At 35.6% G+C, this 21,137-nt stretch overlaps 1 protein-coding gene across 2 annotated transcripts in view; it reads left to right on the top strand.

Annotated features, from left to right (window-relative positions):
• The window catches only part of Myo10A (unconventional myosin 10A), a 184,391-nt gene that overhangs the window by 79,308 nt on the left and 83,946 nt on the right, over positions 1 to 21,137 (top strand). For both annotated transcript variants that reach the window (XM_074179939.1, XM_074179940.1), the window contains exons 3-5: positions 1,217 to 1,537; positions 9,851 to 10,253; positions 13,045 to 13,213. In XM_074179939.1, the coding sequence (XP_074036040.1) occupies positions 1,217 to 1,537; positions 9,851 to 10,253; positions 13,045 to 13,213 (893 nt within the window). The remainder of the gene's footprint in view (positions 1 to 1,216; positions 1,538 to 9,850; positions 10,254 to 13,044; positions 13,214 to 21,137) is intronic.

The raw sequence follows: 21,137 nt of genomic DNA, 5'->3' as shown, positions 1-21,137 counted from the left end.
AATCGGACGTTCCTTAGTGCGACTCTATACAAGCAGCCTTGTCTGGGAGATCATTTGCACTATGCATGATAATGTTTTGAAGTACTCCATCGCTTAGATGGACAGAGTATAATAGGTTACATCCGCAATGCTTATGAATTTATAAGGAAATTACCAAAAGTATTTCTCAGTGGGTATGCTGTATTCGAATATTTTTTTGAATATAGTATTGTTGGGTAACAGTTAATTTTAGAGATTTAATAGCTCTTGAGATCTACTGATTGAACACAAGATGAAACGAAGTCCATACGTTTGTTTATTATTTTGAATCTAAAGCCTATTTTCTTAATCCAATTCTGAAGAGTTTTGTCATAGCAGCTCACGTTATAGCCGGAAGTATTCAATTTCTTCCTTATGATTCCAGTTGTAGGAATCTCATTGCTTTTGTAAAAGTCATATATTGTTTTTTCAATGATTTTATTCGATGAACTTCTAAAGGTTTTGGCAATCCTGTATCCCATCGCGTCTTGCGTTCATAAAGTTTGTTTTTGACTATTTTATGTACAGTTGAGCAAGGAATTTCGGTCAAATCTGATGTTGCTTGTAATAATTTGTTTTCCTCGAAATCAAACTTGAGATGTAGATTCTTATATACATTGAAACATACTCTCTGTATTTCAATATTCAAATGCATCCGAATCTTATTTACTGGTATTTCTTTTTCGCAATGTTTACCATCGCTATTCGAATCACTACACTGGAAAAAGTCTGCGTTGTTATTACACTCGTTATTACTATTAGTACTTGTCCAAGGACGCCACATTTTGAACAGATAACAAACATTTTAACTAATTATAATTGCACTAATATCGAATTTCAACACTCAAATCGCGATCAGTTCCTGAACAGAAGATTGATGACATGAAGGCGATAACCGTCTTCGCATTTTCCGAGTTCTATTCGTCACCGTAACATGAGTAGTTCGGCTTTCTATTTATTGGTTTTTTTGGCCTTTGATAGTGCCGTCACTTTAAATATGCACAAATTCTTTACTTCGACTATACCACTTATTTTTTAACTCTTTAAACATAGGAACTTTTGTTGCTACAACTACATTTTTGATCCAATTCAAGACTTACTCGTGCATTTATTCTGGTGTATGAATTTTTTCCATCAATCTGTGAAAAAAACAATATCAAATGGAAGCATTTTCTAAAAGTATACTTCCTTGTTTCAGGCCCAAACTTTTGCCTTGGCCGATGGCGAGGGCCAAGTGCGCAGACGAGAAGACCTAGGCAACATCGGCGTCGAAGACATGATTCAACTTTCTGACCTCCATGAAGCCGCCCTTCTTTGGAATCTCAAGCTGCGATATGACCGCGATCTTATTTACACCTATACTGGCAGTATACTGGTTGCCGTAAATCCTTACAGGACATTCGATGGAAGTTACGATTTGGAGACTGCACAAAGGTACAAAGGAAGAATGATCGGAGAGCTGCCGCCACATTTGTTCGCATTGGGGGCGGCTGCGTATGCTGCTCTGCCATCGCCACAGGTAAGCAGGAGAATTGATGACAGAACACATGCGGTGTTTCAGCTGAACGCTTTTATTGGAGCAGTATCAAATAAACTCTTGTTGCCCTTAGGTATACTTTCTTGGCATTGAAACGTTTTTCTTCATCCATATATATATATATATATATATATATATATATATATATATATATATATATATATATATAATGAATAGATAAGTACTCTTTGATCATTCCCATATTGATTTCAATTTAAGAGCCACCGGTAGACAGCTGTTTCAGCCTATTGGGCATCGTCAGTACCGGGCAGGCGGTCCTCGATTGAAGACAAAATGAGAAAAACCAAGAAAGTACTTGATAAAAATAGCTGCGTAAACGCAAGCGAAACATAAGTGGAACCACCTATTGGTGTGACACCCAAGTCAACTTGCCAAGTTTTTATGTCAGTGTTGGTGGTTTGACCAATCAACCAACAACTGCGGTAGCAGAAATTTGGAAAGCTAACCTGAAATGCCATCGGAAAACGAATCCACATGTTTCTAGAAATGATATGAAATCTAGAAAGGTTAATGCAGTCAAGCTGCTGGAAAATAATTCCATGAAAATCAAAAAATGAATAGATAAGTAGTAATTTTCACTGAGAAACACAAAAAAGTCCTTTTCATTATGTAGAAAAGTGTCACACATTAAAATTTTTATGGTTTAAAGAAAATATATATATAAACTTTATTCAGAAATAACATTTAGAGGATTTGAAATTTTAAATTTTATTTTAACGGCCATGCATGGCACTTACTAGTGGCGTGGTAGCAACTAGAAAGAAAGGAAACAGGAAATATCTGCAAATTGATAATTGACATTATCAATATTGATATTATGATAATTCCGTATTTCTCCTTAACTAGTCAGTCAAGACTACCCATCGCTTTTTATATATATATATATATATATATATATATATATATATATATATATATATATATATATTAAATTGTTTTTGATCCATTGTTTTGAAAATAACAAAAGTAGTGTCAATCTTAGCACAATGGCTCGTAAACTTATGATGAGTAGAATATCATTAAATTTCAACTGCTTTCTTTTGAAGGTTAGTAGTATCTGTGTTAGGCCTTAGACTTTTCAGCGCAGGTATTATATATATTATCATAATTTTTCATAATACTCAACTGGAAAAGACCGATTAAGTTAAAAACATCATAGCACTGCGTGCTATTTTGGAATTATAGTATAGCTATTATTTTAACGATTGATTTACGTAAGATGGAGATAAAGAAACAGCATTAGAAGCGGTGACATCAAAAATATCATTCAACCGAATGAAAAAAACATGAATATTGAGTTAGACCCAGTCTTGAATAAAGACAGAAATATGATGGCCTTTAGTTTCTTGTCATGATACAGATAGTTTGTAAGGGAAAATAATGAGTAACGGTAGTGCCCAAAATTTTTTGAAATTCTTCTGCGCCGATCTCGTATCGATATTATTTTGTCAAATTGCTCCAAGAATTTAAAAATGAGACAAAATTTGTAGATTTGTGTCACACATTGTGATTTTTATTTATCGATTAATTCATAATAAGAACTGTCTTGTTCCTGAAAATAGCTATTAAGCCAACATCACTTCCTCATCGTTGGAATTTCTTTGGAAATTGTTCTGTAGGAACAGAAAATAATCCGAGGGATTGGAATCTAGTGAAAAGGGTCCCAAATGCGGCCGTTTTTGCTCGATTTCTTCACTCAAACGTTGCAATAATTTCGCATGATACTCGTCGTTGATAGTTTTGTCTTCTTCATGATAATCATCCCATCTCACTGTTTCGTGTTTTCTTTGTCTGGGGTGTGAAGTGATGGACCCAAGTTGTATCCATGGTTATGGAAGGACGCAAGAATTCTGCTTTGTTGATGTGTAACACTCTATTGAAACATCTTCACGACACTGTTTTTACTCGAGTGTGAGCAGACGCGACACACATTTTGCATACAGCTTTCTCATGTCCAAATTTTCAGATAATATACGATATACCGCATGTTTCTGGAGTCATCACCTCATTTGGTCGACCACTGCAATGCTCGTCTTGGAAGCTCGTACGGCCTCGTTTAAACTCTGCTACTCAATACTGTATGTACTTATTGTAAACGAAGAAGCAGACTCGCCCAGAGTAGAATCCAATTCAACTGAGACCTGTCAAATAAAAGTATTGATCCACCAGTTTTCTCCATTTTCACAAATTTACAGAGAACGTTCACTATTGATGGCTGCCAAACAAATACTAAGTTATGCAGCGCCTTCAAACTCGAAAGATATGCTCTATAGAACATGATGATGGGGATGGGTATGTGAAGGGACTGTAAGAATGTTCAAAGTTCCTCCACTGAAACTTACCGTTCATACCGTCAATACTTCATGCATGACTGTGAACAAACAAGGTTATATGCGTTGTACTATGTGCCCTTCTTCAAAATATTTCATCCTATCTTCTTGAACACCTCATCTCGTTGATCCTGGACTAATTTTTCTAGGGCCTTCAATATCGAGAAGTCAGAGACGTGGGGACTTCTCACTTCTGGGAAAAACTGCAAGTTTCTCAATTATGAACTTGGTAGGTATTAGCAGTTACCTTCCTTCTGTCAATTGCCTTCTTCTCCACTTGAGGAGACAAGATCTTGGTTGGCCTTTATTTCATTCAGATGGTATTGCAGATGAATTTCAGAACTTGCTCTGGCTTTTCTTTCCATTTGGAAGTCCCCAATTTTCAACTGTATGGAGGTTGCTCGAACATAGACTTGAATTCGATATTGCATACTATGGATAATGATGCGAAGCATATCTTTGCTTCTACATTATAGATTCAGATCCCTTCCTTCTTTCGTTATAATTCGCATTCCTCCTCTTTTTACTCCTTCTTCATCTTTAGGTAACCTGTTGCGTTTTCAATTGTTTTTTTCGGTTTCTTTTCATGTGAAAAAATCTTTGCTCCCGCATTTTCTACAGTTACTTGAATCTTGTATTCCATTTATATTCGAGTTAGATATCGAAGTTTCAATATTTCCCTTGTAGAACTTCCTTGTAGACCTTAACCCCGCACCGAAAATAATACTTTCTTAGTGGCGCTCTTTGTTCAAGTTGCATTTTTAGATAATTATTTTTACCTCTCAGGTAATTTGAAATTTGAAAATTTGAAATTTAATTTATACATTTCATCTATAATTTCACTTTGCCATTGAGATAAAAAGGAAAATGGATTATTAAGTAGGTACCATGATAATACCCACTTCATTATGTTAATTAGGTTATTCATGTATTTAGTTACGCTTGGCTATATTCATTTCAATTTAATTGAAATTTCTCTAATATCTCATATCATTCGAAAAAATATCAATGGGAATCACAAAGCGTATAATGACAATGTTTTTTTCTGGAATATGATATTCACCTTATGCAAAGCAGTTGGTATAAACACTTGCAATAATGATTAATTCAAAATTTGATTATATGGGTAAAAACAGGTGGAGCTTCTAAACATTCCGTTCTAGTTTAGGAAAAAAATCATATTTTTCTTGCAGCCTTCACCAACTAAAATTAAGGATTGATTCAAAGTTTTTCTAGTAAGTCCACATGAGTGGCTAACATTGCAACCCTCTTTTTAACGGGGTTCGTTTCATCAAATTTCATCACCCACTCAACTAGATCTTCCTGACATTCGTAGTTTCTGGAAGACATTTTCTCAAAATGAGAGAACTTCTTCTCAAATTCGTGAGCCATGTACTCAAAATATTCCAGCTGAATAATCACTGCAAAAAGTCTGAATATTTGAAGCCCATAAATGATTCGATAACATGAAAAAGAATTTTTGGTCCCGCGAAAGTAAAACACTATCTGTATCTGTAGAGTAGAGAGGGTGAGTATAGGCCTATAGCACTTAGGCCACATTTAACCATTGTACATCCTCCCGAAGAGTTATCCTCCTAGGTCATCATCCATCCTGTCCTTTCCAGGAAGGTGGACAGGTCACTAGGATACATCCCCTTTATATCGGCAGGTGTAGGCCAAGACTCGCCGAACACACACTCTCTTATCAACGATAACTCTGGACACTCGCATAGGACATGCCTGATAGTTTCATATTCCTGTTCGTACATCCTACATAGAGGTGTGTCTACTGGTCCTATATTATGCAGGTTTTTCCTTAGTTGACAGTGGCGAGTCAGAAATCCTACTGTTAAGCGTAGGTTTTTCCTGGTCATCGTCAGATGTTTCTTCGGCGCCAGCTTCCCAGTACCCAAGAACCAAAAATTATTGGTGATATTTAGTTCTGCACTGTATCCTTTTGAATTATATTTTCAAAGTAAATTATATTTTCAAAGTAAACATAAGTAGATTACATCCACATTAGCACAAATCAACATGCTTCGTAATTTCATGCTCATGTCGTGGAAAAGAGTGCTTCGTCTTGTAGTTTTATCCATAACGTTGCTGATGAGGTGATGAGTCTTGTCCCGAAACTTCGAAGTGCCCCATTAAGAATGATGAAACGTTTGGGGATTGTAATCAAAAAAGACCACTGCAATACCCGGAAACCAACCAAAACACTGCTCATATAATTTGCCAAAACGTATAGTACTTCAAAACCTGCTTTACGTTCACAAATGAAGCTTCTGAACAATACCTTCATATTCACCTGTCCGCACAATTTCAGAATTTTTCATTTAATTTACGTATGTAGAGTTATGATATATAGGTTATGATATATAGGCTTTCATTTTTGAGATACAGGGTGTTGAAAATTCATTTTAATTTTGGTTTTCGTGGAAAAATCTCAAAATTATGTTGATATTTGGACAAAAATTGGTATTTGGGAACTTTTCAATATGACAAATTCAAATTTGGTTTTAGTTTGGCACTTAATTACATAGGGCGCCACCTGCAGGTCTTGGTCTCTTTTGGGAAGTAACAACTTTTTTGTACCTACATGTATGTATCACATTTTCTTGAACAAAAATTGATTACCCTATTATTTTTACGTAAAAAAGGTATGCTTGTCAGAAGTCGCTACAAGCAGCCGTTTTGAGATATTTTGAATTAAATTATTCGATTCCTGGGTTTGTCAAAAATTGAAAAATGATATTATTTTTTCCATTCAACCTAGAAACAGTTCAAACGCTAATTGTCAATCAACACTAAATAACGGAACACTAGATATGGATCTAATTCAAAATCACAATAAATATTCGAAATATCCACATCCTGCCTGTATGCACGCATCCAATCTTCTTTTCATTGATTCGCCACTTTGTGAGTATCTTAAATCGATCCGCAAGAGCTATTTTTCGATTTCTCAATTTTTCTTTATTTTGGATAGGTGTCTCTTGAATTGAAGATTTTAGATGTCCAGAGCTTGTTTCCGGGTCTTCTCCCACCAGATTGAGTCTTGCTTCCTCGGTGGTTCTTATCGTCTGATGCCTTTCCGACAGATGAGTAGCATTCTCAAGACTTCCTGTTTCTCCTGACCGAGTGTGAATTCTTGAAAAGATTTTTGAAGTAGGAGTTGTGCAGTTCGGATAATGCTCCTGGTACAAACATCTAGCCTCATTTGCATTTCCGTTAGCAAGTCTGTATGTGAAATGTATGTCAGCATTCTCTGCATTGGTTAAGTTTACCATTTTCAAACAAATAATCACACTAATAACAAATAAATCTATTAAACTATGCGTCAAGATGTTATTTTTGACATGGCAGCACAAAAACAAACATTGGAATAAACTTAATAGTCTACTTCCGTTTTCAAAGACTTCGAAAAACAATTGAGAATCATTTGGATGCATCGATTAATTTAAATTAAAATATTTCGAAACAGCGACTTTAGACAGACATAAGTTTTCACGTAAAAATAATAGAAGAATCGATGTTTCTTCAAGAAAATGTTATACAAACATGTACAACAAAGTTGTGACTTCCCTAAAGAGACCAAGACCTGTAGGTGGTGCTCCCTACAATTGAGTTCCAAACTAAAACCCAATTGGAATGTATCATATTAAAATGTATTTCAACACAATGTATTTCAAAAATGAAGGCATTGCGGACCCAAACTTTTCACCTTATAAATAACTGAGGAATCGTCCTTTAAAATTTTGGACTCTTATTACATAATACCATGTATGTGATATTTGCATTGGAAGTATTTTGAGCTTTGTGTCTTTTTGAAATCACAAGATTGTCGTGAAATGAAGCTATATTTACTATCTAGCTATTAAAACTGGAATAAAACAATCTACAATGTTTAAATCAATTTGGCGATAATCAGTAATATATATAAACAGCGTCAATTTGAACAGATTTTAAACAGATTTGGATTAAGGTTCTACCTACCCTCTACTTCAAAGTTGCTTCTGTACCGGGGTTGTTTTTGCCTTTTGGGGTGTATACCACCTCTTATAGTGGGTGGAAATTCATTCATTGGAAATAAATCCAGACATAAACTGACTAGTTCTAAGCAATTTTCGTTCTATAAGGTTTTTTCTGCAGATGAATACTCTTCTTCGACTTATTCGCGAGTGGAAGTATGAATATTTCAACCAATTTTTCAAAAATAACTCAAAAAAGAGTATTTTATCGAAAACATTATTTCTTGTGAAAAATATAGCCTATAGGGAAAAAATACAAACGAAACTTATTGACGATGGCGTCTTATTTGTTGAACGTCAAAATGTTAGAGTTCTAACGTAAAATAACAACAAAAAATGAATTTTTTTGGGAAAACTGATGATAACTCTTTTGAAATTCTTGAAAAAACTTTCATTTTCATTTTTCAATAATATCTTCAGCACCAAAATTGAGCAACTCATGATGAAAATTATGTTTGTCTATATTTCTTACGGCGACAAAATAATGTGACAGTCACCCCTATTTACCATAATGATTGAGAATTTTGAATACAGTGGCACATTACTTGGTGAACATCAATAATACTCTACCTAATAATAATTACAAATTGAACTCTTCAACTATGGAAGGACTGTTGTACTGAAAAGCGTGTGGAAAATACATTCTGTCATGAATACAATTGAAAATAATCGTAACCACTTTACACACCTTACTTTATTCATGTACATGTTATATGCTCCATTAGTTTGAGCGGTTCAAATTGCTTAGTTTTGGAAATAATCGAGCTTGAAGCGAAAATATCATTTTTGTAAATTTGCAAAAAATGTCTTTTATTTAAAGGAACTCGAAAACTATCAATTGGAGCATCAATGCTCCAATTGATTATTTGATGCTTTAAAATGTTTGCAACATTATAGAAATATTGATTAATTGAATTCTTGAGTTATTCAGAAGAAAAGTCATTGTATTATTTTTTCATAAAAGACAAAACACAAGCATGTGCGAAAGTAGCGATTCACGTCCATTTGGAAAAAGGTTCTCGGGAAGTTCATTATACATAAACGAAGTTTACTAATTGAATGCGTTTTCAAACAATGAAGTTTGAGGTGTACAGGGCCGTTCTTTCAAAAATACTTTATTATGAGATCTCACAAACAGGCAACAGGTGTTTCGTTATATAATAGCTTCTTCAGGCGTGCAGGCGTGCAATCTTTGAACATTACAAAATGCTCTTTTCACTTCAAGGACAAATTCTTTCAAAAATTACGCTGAATCGGTCAAACTTCCAGAGCACACAAGTGCATGAATGGAGTGAATTGTGAAGTTGTAATGATTATTTTCAATTGGGCCTGTAATTGAGGAGTGATTTTCACATTTCATTTGTCGTCGAAAAAAATGTTTTCGAAATGATATTCACCATAACTCGCTTAATTTTGATGGTGATTTCTTCAGAAACTATAAATGAAGGTGTTTCAAGTACTTCATAGAGGGTTGTATGAGTTTTCCAGAAAAATTTATTATTTTTTGATTGCTTTACGTTGAAACTTTCAATTTTGGTGGGTAACTTCAACAAACTATTATTCCGTTTATATCAGCTCTACAGACACCATAAACTAGCCCTTTTTTCGTTTTTCATTTCTATTGGATTTTCACTCGAAACAATATTTTTGATAATACTTCGCGAAAAACGTCTGAAAACTTGGGTTTATAGGTTAACACTTTAACTTGCGGATAAGTTGAGAAGAAAAAGAAGGTATAGGATCAACTTCATAGTAGCGTGTGAATAGAACTTACGTGCAAATTTTCATCACTATAGGTGTTGTTGAAAAAATTATACGGGAAAAATTATTAGTTTCATAGATTATGAGTTAAACTGGAATAGGTAAATTTTGTATATGGACAGAAATCACAAATTTTTTTATAATAATTTTAGGTTGTGGTTATTAGTGGAGAGAGCGGTTCCGGTAAGACTGAATCAACGAAATTAGTGATGCAATATCTAGCTGCCGTAGCACCGTCAGCCCCAAGGGGTCAGGCCCTAGTCACGGAACAAATTCTAGAAGCTGCTCCTTTACTGGAAGCTTTCGGAAACGCCCGAACAGCGAGAAACGATAACAGTTCCCGTTTCGGTAAATATTTAGAAGTATACTTCAAACACGGTTCAATAATTGGTGCCAAAATGACTCAGTACCTACTAGAAAAATCTAGAATAGTAACGCAAGCACCTGGCGAAAGGAATTACCATGTGTTCTATGAACTTCTCGGAGGCTTGACTAACGTTGAAAAGCAGAAGTATGGGCTCATTGAAGCTGACAAATACTTTTATTTGAATCAAGGTGAGTAAAGTCATTGGTCAACTAATATAATATATTATAACGGAAATAAACCAAATCAATTGTCACTCATCGGGTGGTATATACAAAGTCTTTTACAATAAATATTTCACTGCTGGAAATATGGGTCAGAATTATGTGTTTTGATTCTGGATGTGTAGAAGTATCTAACGTAGTTCAATATTACTTCAATATAATATGGAAAATACAAAAATGTAAAACAATACTAGATAATTCATTAATCAATGTGACATTCTCTAAAATGCCAACATCTTTCAGCATGACTACTGTTTCATTCATTCATTCATAGAATTCAATAATGTATCTAAAGCAAAGTTGAAAGAAAATTTTCATCTACTCAATATGGATTTTGTTATCAAATACTTCAGGGAATTCGTTGAAAGCTTGATGAGAAATATTCAATAATAATATTTATTTATATCACATGAACAAGTTGTAGAGCTTTCCAATCAGTTGAATAACAAAATATCATGAGCCCATGAAGGGTAAAACCTCCTACAAGAGGAAATAACTTAAAACTAAAATGAAATTAAGTAGGTACAGAGAATTTCGTAAGAGGTGGTAACCTACTTCGTGGATCAACGATGGTAATTAAAATCTGCATAAAGGAAACATTATATTGAAAAATGAAATAGATTATCTAGCGTGCGAAATAGTTGATAATGACATGGAGAATGAAAATAATGTAGACTCACGGAGGCATTAGAACATTGAATGAAATATAGATATACGAGATATACTATATGATTCCGTCTTTCTGGCAGTTTTTCCACAACATTGATTGAAATTGTTAAAATACAAAGCTCTTCTAAATTTATATGTAGGTAAACATTTTAATTTTTGGAAAAGTTAAATTGTAATTTTCATATGCATATATAGATGCACTATAGAAAAAAATAATCCAAGAAATTTTACATTTCCGAGCATAATATTAGGATCACCTCGTAACTTGACCTTATGTTAGGAATTTATATTTTTATCGGAACTATTCCGATGTTTTTAAAACAAAATTGTTATTGATAAGCGTTTGACAAAAAAGGACCCCTCACTCGAAGGAAGAATAGTCCAGTCATCACCTGAAGACGATTGTGGATATTAACAGTCAAAACGTCGTGAAAAGTCCGCTGACGATGGATATAACGGCGGTCAGAAGTCACGATAATCAGTCTCGCAACACGGAGGGTTGATCTATCAAGTTATGGATGTTTTTCACGAACGTCGCGATTTAAATCGTTAGTTCGTGGTAAGATCAGATAAAATAACTAATGGGTAAACAAACCATGATACCAGAAGTACTCTCTCTTGTTTTTTATAGGATTATTTTCCAAGTGGTTCCTCAAAACCCCAACACCGAGCAAGTGAATTGTACGTCTGAATTGCCTCAAATCAAGGTCACGATAATGCTCGTGAGCTCGTGGGAGCTACCCCCTGACTTCAGCGGGGCCACCTTCCACTCCACTCATCTTCGTGCTGTGCATCTCGACCTCTTTCCTTGTCATCTCCCTCCACCCTCAACCAATAACTTCCTTTCTTTTCTTAGCCCTTTTTTCTTTCCCTTTTTCAGCAAGAGGAAAGGAAGAAATAACGAATAATTTTGAGTTTTGGTCTGCTCGTTCGAAGACCTGGTTCAAGGCGACGAGGGTCCGCAACAGCTATAGAGCTCTTTCGTTTCTAGTTCATTGAGTAACCAAACAGTTTCGGCTGTTCCCCTACGAAGTCATCAGAGAGAAGTGGAATATGTAAACGTAAATTATTGGGTTATTTTTTCGAACTACAGCTACTGGATCGCTGTTTTCCCGTGAACATCTCACTACATTCCCATGAACATATCGCCGCTTTCCAAGACTGAATTTTGCACGAGATCACTTCGTTTGGACAACAGATTGGAAGCGTGTATTTCTATGAATTGCGATTCTGCGTAACGGGCTGAGATATACCTACACCAGTATGGAGACAATCAGGCGAGCGACTTTCATTTGGTGGGGGACCAGTTATGTTATGGGGAGGCATCTCGTTTAACGATCACTCGAAGTTGGTTGAAAACGGGACATTGACTGCACATAGATACCTTACAGAGGTTATACACGACGGTGTTTCACTGTTCATGATTTTTGTTAAAGACGATGTAACATTTATCCATCATGATACACGACCCCATGCTGCGAGTCCACATTTCAATCCCATTGAACTTGTTATCCAAAGACTTGTGGTGGGTTCCTCGACAATGGGACAATCTTCCGTAGAATTTGATTCAAAAAACTGTTCTGAAGCTTTTTTGTCGTTAATAGCCTTATTGTCGCATTCTCCTTCGAAATTGCTGATAAAAATGTTTCCAATCGTTGGCTGCGTCGGCATTTTGCAGACAAGACCCTGTTACTCCTAAACAGCGCTATTCTAAATGGCGGATTCCAAAAGTACAATAAAACAAGGAAAAGTAACGCAAAGACAGGCACAACAAACTCCACTTTCAACCTAATCTGATTTTGTTTATTGATAAATAACCAAATAGTGGATGTAACACGGCAAATCGGATCTATTGCCAATATTATCTTAGTGAATAACAGACCACCAACTTGAAATTGAGTGTATGCGTTCCTATGTATTTGTGAACTATTTCCATTTTTGAAAACTCTGAAACTGTTGCTACTTCTATACTATTTTTGTAACTTTCTTCTTACCAATAAAGGCTAAAGTGTTTTTTTCCAAAAAAATCTATTCTAAAAACACTATATTTTCTTATTTTACATGATATTAAGAACTGAAAATTTTCCAGGAGGAGGAGATTGTGCGCCTGGACATTCTGGATCGGGTGCTGACTGGGGAGCATTATCGAGAGCAATGGAGGTCCTAGGAGTTGGCGATTCTGAACAAGAAGGGATTGTCAAAATACTTGCAGCAGTGTTACATCTGGGCAACGTTTATTTCCACAGAAGACAACTGAGGTAATTTATCATCAAGAACATTCATAATGATAGTCTCTTAACGATTTCCGATGAAGAAACTGACAAGAAGTAAATAGTTCTGTTTTAACCGTTTTATAATTTTCAAATGAGAGAATTAAAAAAGTTGTCAATATTTATACTTCATAAAATCATACAGTCTTCTTTATTTTGTCTATCTTTCTGAAAAAGAACCAGACTACACTAACAGGTCAGTATCGAAAATAACTGATTACAGAATATCAACTTACTGTGAACGATATTGTTAGAATTATTGGAGATGAAAAAAATGTTCTAAAAAAAGCAACCGATCGTTTGATAAAATACTAAAGCGATTCAGGTGCATGAAATTTTTACCAAATTGCGGTATCTTATTTTTAAAATCACCACGTTATTTTAGGAATTACTTTCACTCGACACGGATGATCCATAATTTATCAAAGAAGAAATCTTTCAACATAATATCAACAAAAAATTTGTCTCGACTAATCAATTATGGAAAAGAATGAATGGATCGAAACAAACGAGTATAACAAGTTTAAAATCAGTTTTACCCGCAGAATCCGACAATAACGCATTGCCTATTTACGTCAGTCTCCATATCGGGATGACAACTTGTCTACTTTCAAAAGGAATTGTATCAACATATACCATGTTACGTGAAATATTACAGTCTCGGTTCTGAATACATTTGTTTTGATGTTGAAACTGATCTTAAAAACGACGAACCTTTGAATTGCTCCGGTAAAAATTAATAAAATTTGGACACTAGCGATCACGATTATTAAACAACGCTTGGGTTTTGGAAGCCATTCGATGCTACCTTTCATCCCAATCTAGTATCATGGAAAACGTTGGCCCCCAAATTAATAGTATGATCAAGGTTATCTGCTTTTTCAGCAGGACAGTGCTCCTCCGCAATATCGTTCGTCAGTATTTCGACCAAAAGTTACATCTCCCGGAGAGTCGTTTTTGGCAATTTGCTACCAATTTAGACAGTGCTCGGTAGGAGCCAAGAGCTTCCAACGCCGCTTGGCTGTCCGAGAATATTAATTAACAATAATTAACAATTTAACACAAGTCAATAAAAATATTCTCGAATAGTCAAGCGGCGTTGGAAACTCCGAACAACGTCTGTATTGGTAGAGAATTACCAATAACGACTCTCCTCGATAGGAAGACTTAACAGATTGTCTCTGGTCTGAATTCCTGGCCATACTGGCTTGAAAGGCAATGAGGATGCTGAGTCGTTTGCAAAGGAAGGTGCTGCAAGCAACTTCATCGGACCAGAATCTGTCATTGGCATCGCTTTAGTCTTTGCCAAACAAAGATTGAACACCTGGATGGCAAGAAGATTCATGGACTTCTGGCAGAATCTTCTAGGATTGGCTCACTCCAAGGCGTTTATTCACCCTTCGAAGCTTGATGCCAAACAGTTGTTGGATTACAGTAGGGATGAACAACGATGTCTAACCTGTCTTGTCTTCTTACAGGTCACTGTCATTTGAATCATCATATGCAGAGACTCGGACTGTCGAAAGACAGTGTGTGTCTCTGTTTGGAAAATGATGAAACAGCAGATCACATACTTTGTGCCTGCGCCGCTGGGGACTGAATCAGGTTTTTAGAGTTTGGCCTAGCCGTACCCTTACCATCTGATCTAAAAGACCACTCACCATACAAACTAATTGACTTCTTTAAGAAGCTGATGGGTTTATTTGGTCGAGTGTGAATATGTGTGAGCCACAATAAACCCTTGCGGGTTGCGGTGGAGGGTAGAATAGACCCACTCACTTTGGACCTAACCTAACCTAACTACTTACAGCTACCGGACTGAGTCATGGCCGGTGGGAGAAATCGTATCTGCGTAAAGTATTCAAAATATGTTTGTGCAATAAACTTTTAAACTCCTTCACTAACTGAATACGGTCCTGAATTTGGATGTTTACGGCTCGAATAATCTAACAGACTCATAACAGATTTCTACACATCTACTGCACATCTTAAAGGGGGGGATTATCACCGGTCATGACAATGAAAGTGGCACAATTACTAGACTTCATCCACAGTTACCTGAAAAGTAAAATTAGCGAGTGTCGTCGATCATTCTGGAAATACTTGAAAGGATTAAAAAAAAATGTGTATAGCTGATGATCATCAGTTTTAAAATACAACAACTGGAGAATTTTAAAACACGAAAACTGAAATATTCTGGTAATCAAGCGCTATTTGAGCACGAATTTGAGTTCGGATCAATTGGAAGTAATGACTCAGGTGTCATTCACCCACAGTAAAGGCGGTAAAAGTTACAGATGATTCAGTTGAATTTAAAGCAAACATTGCTCCTACATACCAGAACTGCAACATGCTTCTCGACGCGCTTCTCACCAACCACGCTGGCATCATCAGGAGATGGAGTAGTCTACGCCTACTTGTTTTTTGAAATTCCCGTCAAAAATAGTGTTTGCAGTTCTAGTGTTTGGGAAAGTTCATTTTTTGGGTTTATTCTACGCTAGAGGTTCCAGGACTGCCTTTTATTAATTCAGTGAAAGGAATAAACAAGAGGTTCATTTTTTGATCTCAAAAACAATTCCAAATGTTCTACATTTTAAAAGATCTTCAAATAAAAATAATGATTGACGACGCATTTGTTTATAACAATTCTCCGAAATTGAAAAATTGAAAAAAAAATCGAGTAGCTTTTATCACTCAATATGGGATATCTGTTGACATCTAACTGAGACTGTTGTTGCTTCCGATATTGATATTGGGTTTTTAATGGGATGTTTTTGAAAATCTTTCGATAATGAAGGTAGTGCTGGAACCTATGGCGTTGAACCAGAAATGCAATACTCTTCTCGACGTGTGTTCCACCAACCAAGTTGATGTCTTCAGGAGATGAAGAAAACCAATTCGTAACTCTGAAACTCTCTAACAGGGTACACTTTCAGAATGTGAAAGTGAGAGTAGAGTTTACGAATTAGGGATCCTGAAGAGCCGTCTTCAGGATTTGGAAACTAATTCCTATCTCTAAGTATACATAATAGGTTGGTGAATCACGCGTCGAAAAGAGTATTGCATTTCTGGTGATTTGGATAAGTACATGTTCTGGATGTCTTTATAAAAAAACATGACTGACCTGTCAAACAAATTTTTCTGAAAATAACTTTGAAACCTAAGCAATTGAATACCTCTTCAGGTGTTGAGACCCTGTATATAAAACTACAGATGGTAATTGGAGATAACGTTAATATCAAAGCAAAAAACCTGAAATGAAATAACAGTGAAATAAAACACAAGTAAAAATTGAACAATGGAACCATGGGAATACTGAACTAGACGCCTTCCTGAAACACATCAACAACGTAAGACCTTCCATCACTTTCGCAATGGAGAAGGAAGTCCACAAGGAATTGCCATTCTTGGTGGAGAGGACGACACTAAGTGGGAAAAATCTGTATACCGAAAACCTACTCATACGGGACAGAATCTGAACAACAAATCCAACCGCCATCAATCAACTAAAAAAAGGAATCATCAAGACTCTATTAGACTGTGCTTTCGGGCTCTGTAATACGAAGGAAGGTCTTGAGAAGGAACGAGACATCATCAAAAGTTATCTTCAACGGAATGGCTACTCCAAAGCGATGGTGGAACAGACTTTGGTTGAAAGACAGTAGGAGCCTCGCAAGGAAGAGGAGCCGTCACAACCAGTGCTTGAACTTTCCTACATCTGAGGATTATCGGAAAGGATAAGAAGAATTGGGGCCAAGTACAACATCAGAACCTGCTTCAAATCCGGAAACACTATCCGTATAAGCCTCAAGAAAACCAGGCCACCAAACGTGGACTGCGATTCTAAGAATTGCATTTACCGAATACCCTGTGAGTGCGGAAAATTTTATATCGGTGAAACTAAGAGACCATTGAATGTTCGCATTGCCGAGCACAAGAAACACACAGCGAGGGGAAATCAGCAAATCAGGAATAGCAAAGCATGTTTGGACCCATCAACATAACATCGAGTGGTCTCAAGCTGAGATCATACACATGTCCTAAAATGTATTCAGCAAAGCTAGCGTAAAGATACCAAACATATGAAAACCCATAATCAAGCGAAAAATGGTCATCTCCCGCCAAACGGTCATCTCCCACTGAACCGGTGAAGCGGAAAAAGGAAAGCGGAGATGAGAGAATATATTCGAATGACCGATATCTCGGAGGAATTAGTCCAGTCATCACCTGAAGACGATTGTGAATATTAACAATCGAAACGCCGCACAGTGTTGCGAAACCGGAATTTTTTGGAAATCATATTGCCTAAACTGCAATTTTAATTGTATCGATGAGAAACTTCTATAGATTGGTCAGAATGAAATCCCAAACAGAATGAGTGGAAAAAAATTTACACCGAAAAAAATTGGGTCAAATTTTCAACAAAAATCAAAAATTAAAAAAAATTGTTCGAAAAATTAAAAAAAAAAATTATTTTAATTCTTCTTTTATTTCTGATAAATACCCTATGATTAGTTTTTAAAATAGATTATAGGGTGGTCCGAAGAAGAATTATAAACGTCAAATTTTCATGATTTTTCGATATTTGTTGAATAATTTGTTGAAATTTTATATAAAACCAAAATCTATTTCATTTCTTATTTGAAAGGTGGCAATAAAAGGTTTAATTTGATACCGGTTTGAAGTCAATAGCTTTAGTTTTAAGAGAGTTATGCTCATTTTTGTGGAGTGCTAGAATAGATGTAGAATAAAAAAAAACTTTGAAGATACTATTTTATAACACAGGCCTATTTTATTGCATTCTACAGAAAAATTACAAATCATCAGTCATCTACCAATAAGTTCATTGCTTCCTCTGATAATTCCAGGTGTTTCTTCTCCTTCATATTCTCCTACTTGTGATTGCGGGATCAGAATTGGCGAGCAGATAATGTAATATGTCTTCACAATTGTCTTTTCTTGATGTTTTCCTCGCATGGTAAAGCCTTGTGTTTCTGAAGTCCTTGTTTCCTGCTTCCAATGCTTCTTCTGATAGTTGGCCAATGGGGACCAAAAATGAACGAATTATTTCAGCTCCATGAATAAAAACCTTGTGGACAGTTGGTGGCATATAATGCCACGAATATTTCTTTACATAGAGACCAGCAGTTTCTTTTCCGTACTTCGAGAACTTATCGCAGTCTATCTTATATCCAGAAGTTATAGCTTGAAGAATACTAGAAAACCTTCTTATACGTTCGGTATCTACTTCTGTGGCCAGAGCGGTTTTCTCAGGATCACTAAAGAATTTCCTTGCTGTGTTACCATCATTAGTTGTTCCACTTCCTTGTTTCACAACATCAACAGTTATTTGGAGCTGATCTTTCAGATTTTGTTGAACTTCCTTTTTTCTTTGATCTCTAATAATCTTCTCATCTTCACTGAGCTTAGTTCTCTTTGTTTCCCCTGCTTTGCGCACAGTGATTTGATAAGCAATGTTCAGTAGGGTTTCCATAAATTTTATTCTACAATGTAATGTTGATAATCCAAATCTATAAGCTTCCTGATTGGGTGTCCTTTTAACAATTCTATCCAACTGATTCATTTCACTGGGCTTTGCGTGGCAAATGTAACACGTTGCTGCAGACTTGTTATCAGACAAAGCATTACAGACTTTTCCATCAACTATTGTTTCCTCCAGTTTACGTTCTACTTTAAATTGTAATCCGCTTATGTTGATAATCGTTTCGTGTATACTATTTATTTGTTCTTTCATGAGATCGTCCTGTTGCTTTGTATACTCTCCAGTCTCCTTAGCATATTCAAACTTGATTGGTCTGCAATATCTGGTTGATGATGGTGTTGGATTCTCCCATACTTGTTCTTTATTGCATGAAAGAACTAAAGGAACCATAGATATACTGAACAAGCTACTATCAGTTGCTGTATTGTTAGTAAAGTTTTGTTTATACTGGCTATGTCCTGAAGATCCATCCATACCCCATTTGCTAATCAATAACATTTCTTTCTCTGCATATGCTTGAAGGTGGTCAATTGATTGGGATTCCAGTATTCTATTCGCGGTGTGATCCAAAAGAGATTGTAGTTTGACTGAAGCAGACTTTTCAGTTACCTCGACATCCTCTGGATAACATTTCTTTTTCTCGTCTAAAAGTTTTCTGTAACTAGGAAAGTAATCGTATTTTTCTTGATATTCTTTTAACTTTTGCCACTGATAAACGCTGAGTTTCATGTCCATGAATAAAGTCAAAGCTGCCTTTATATCCCCTTCTTCCTCTTTTCTCAATTCTTCAGCTGTGTATTTAATTAAATCTGCAGAAACCTCTTCTGTTTCCATTAGTTCCATACTTCTTTTCTTCTTTGTTTTCTCACAGCATAATGTAAATTCCTTAGGTTTGGGTTTTCGTTTTGAAGTAGTTGGATGATTTCCAACTTCAATATAGCCCTCTTGAATCCAGTCCGTAGCTCCAAGCCATTCATGCATCCTGTTAAACTCTCGAAGACGTGCATTGTACTTATTGACGAACTTTTTCAATTCATCTTTTATGTTTGGTTTCTAGTTTTACTCTGTTGCATCAACTCATGCAGTTCCTGATAGGAAATTTTAATGTATTCCATAATTCTTGACTGTCAAAATTATAATGGAAACCACAGTGAACTTCATTGCACTTTTATATGCATAGTGGAGAAAGATAGCGACGTAAAGGCCGCATTCCACCATAAAAACAAAGGGGAGAGAGAGAGCGAAAGAGACAGAATAAAATAGTAAAACAACAGAGAGAGAGAAAGGTATCACCACAAGCTAAAAGAAAACACTATATAAAGACGGACACACACGCGGAATAATTAGTGACAAAAAAGAAAACACTGAAGATGGCGATTAGCCGAAACCGGTCTGAAAATAATAAAAATTTGACGTGGGATGACGGAAATTCACCCGAAAACCAATATGATTAAATTATTCAATAAGTGATTCCGAGAATTTCCGTTCTATTTCTATGGAATAAATACTGAGAGTGATATACTAAAATCGCTATAACTCCCAGGAGGGCAGGTATGGGCAGCTGATTTTTTCACAGTTCGTTGAAAACAAATTATGTAACATTTCTGTAGTGGTTTGGAACTGGGACTCTCTGGGACTTTTTAGATATTGCTTACCTAACCCAAATTTTAAGGAAAAATGGACCTTTAGTCGGGTTTTCGCTCTAAAAAAGGTGCATATGAAAATGTCTCAAACAACATTCCTTTTTTTACAGAAGATACTTGTCCGAAGGCAGATTTTTTTTCCGAATCAAAATATCTGTCACCAAAATCAAATGAGATCATTTTGAATACAGCCCTGAAATCCCCTCTTTTTGTGAAAATTTTGTATATTTGACTTCTAAAATCAATTAGAAATCAACGGGCCAACAACATTAAAAACACTGAAAAAAATAATCGGAAAAAAGTTACTTTTCCACTAGCCGCAACACAGTGCGCCGTGAAGTAACTTGGCTTGGAATCCCTCAACTTTTTATTATTTATAACTTTTCTTCAGTTGTTCTATTTTGACTTGTATTTTATTTCACTGTTATTTCATTTCAGGTTTTTTTGCTTGATATAATTGTTATTTTCGGCTATTTTTTAATTCTTCTTTTTTATTACTTCCTTCAGGCGTTTCAAATAATTTTTTATAGCAGACAATGGAAGTTCGAACTAATGAAATTCATCATGAAACATTGTCACCTTCAAACAAACAGGCGTATTGCTTTTGAAATAAAGAATAATCATGCACATATTTCCATTTGTAATATTAAAAACATCTACTCCATCAATTCCCAATCGTTTGAGACATTGATATGCGACCCCCTCTACTTTCCTCGGAATCTGATTAGGAAAATTCCATTATAGTAATGAGCGTGATTAATTGCTT

This window comes from Leptinotarsa decemlineata, unplaced genomic scaffold, assembly GCF_025532065.1.
Source record: "Leptinotarsa decemlineata unplaced genomic scaffold, Ldec_3_MD MMD2_tig00026282_RagTag_RagTag, whole genome shotgun sequence".
Taxonomy (NCBI): Eukaryota; Metazoa; Arthropoda; class Insecta; order Coleoptera; family Chrysomelidae; genus Leptinotarsa; species Leptinotarsa decemlineata.
Note: the sequence above shows the minus strand (reverse complement) of the source record. Positions and strands in the feature narration are given on the sequence as shown.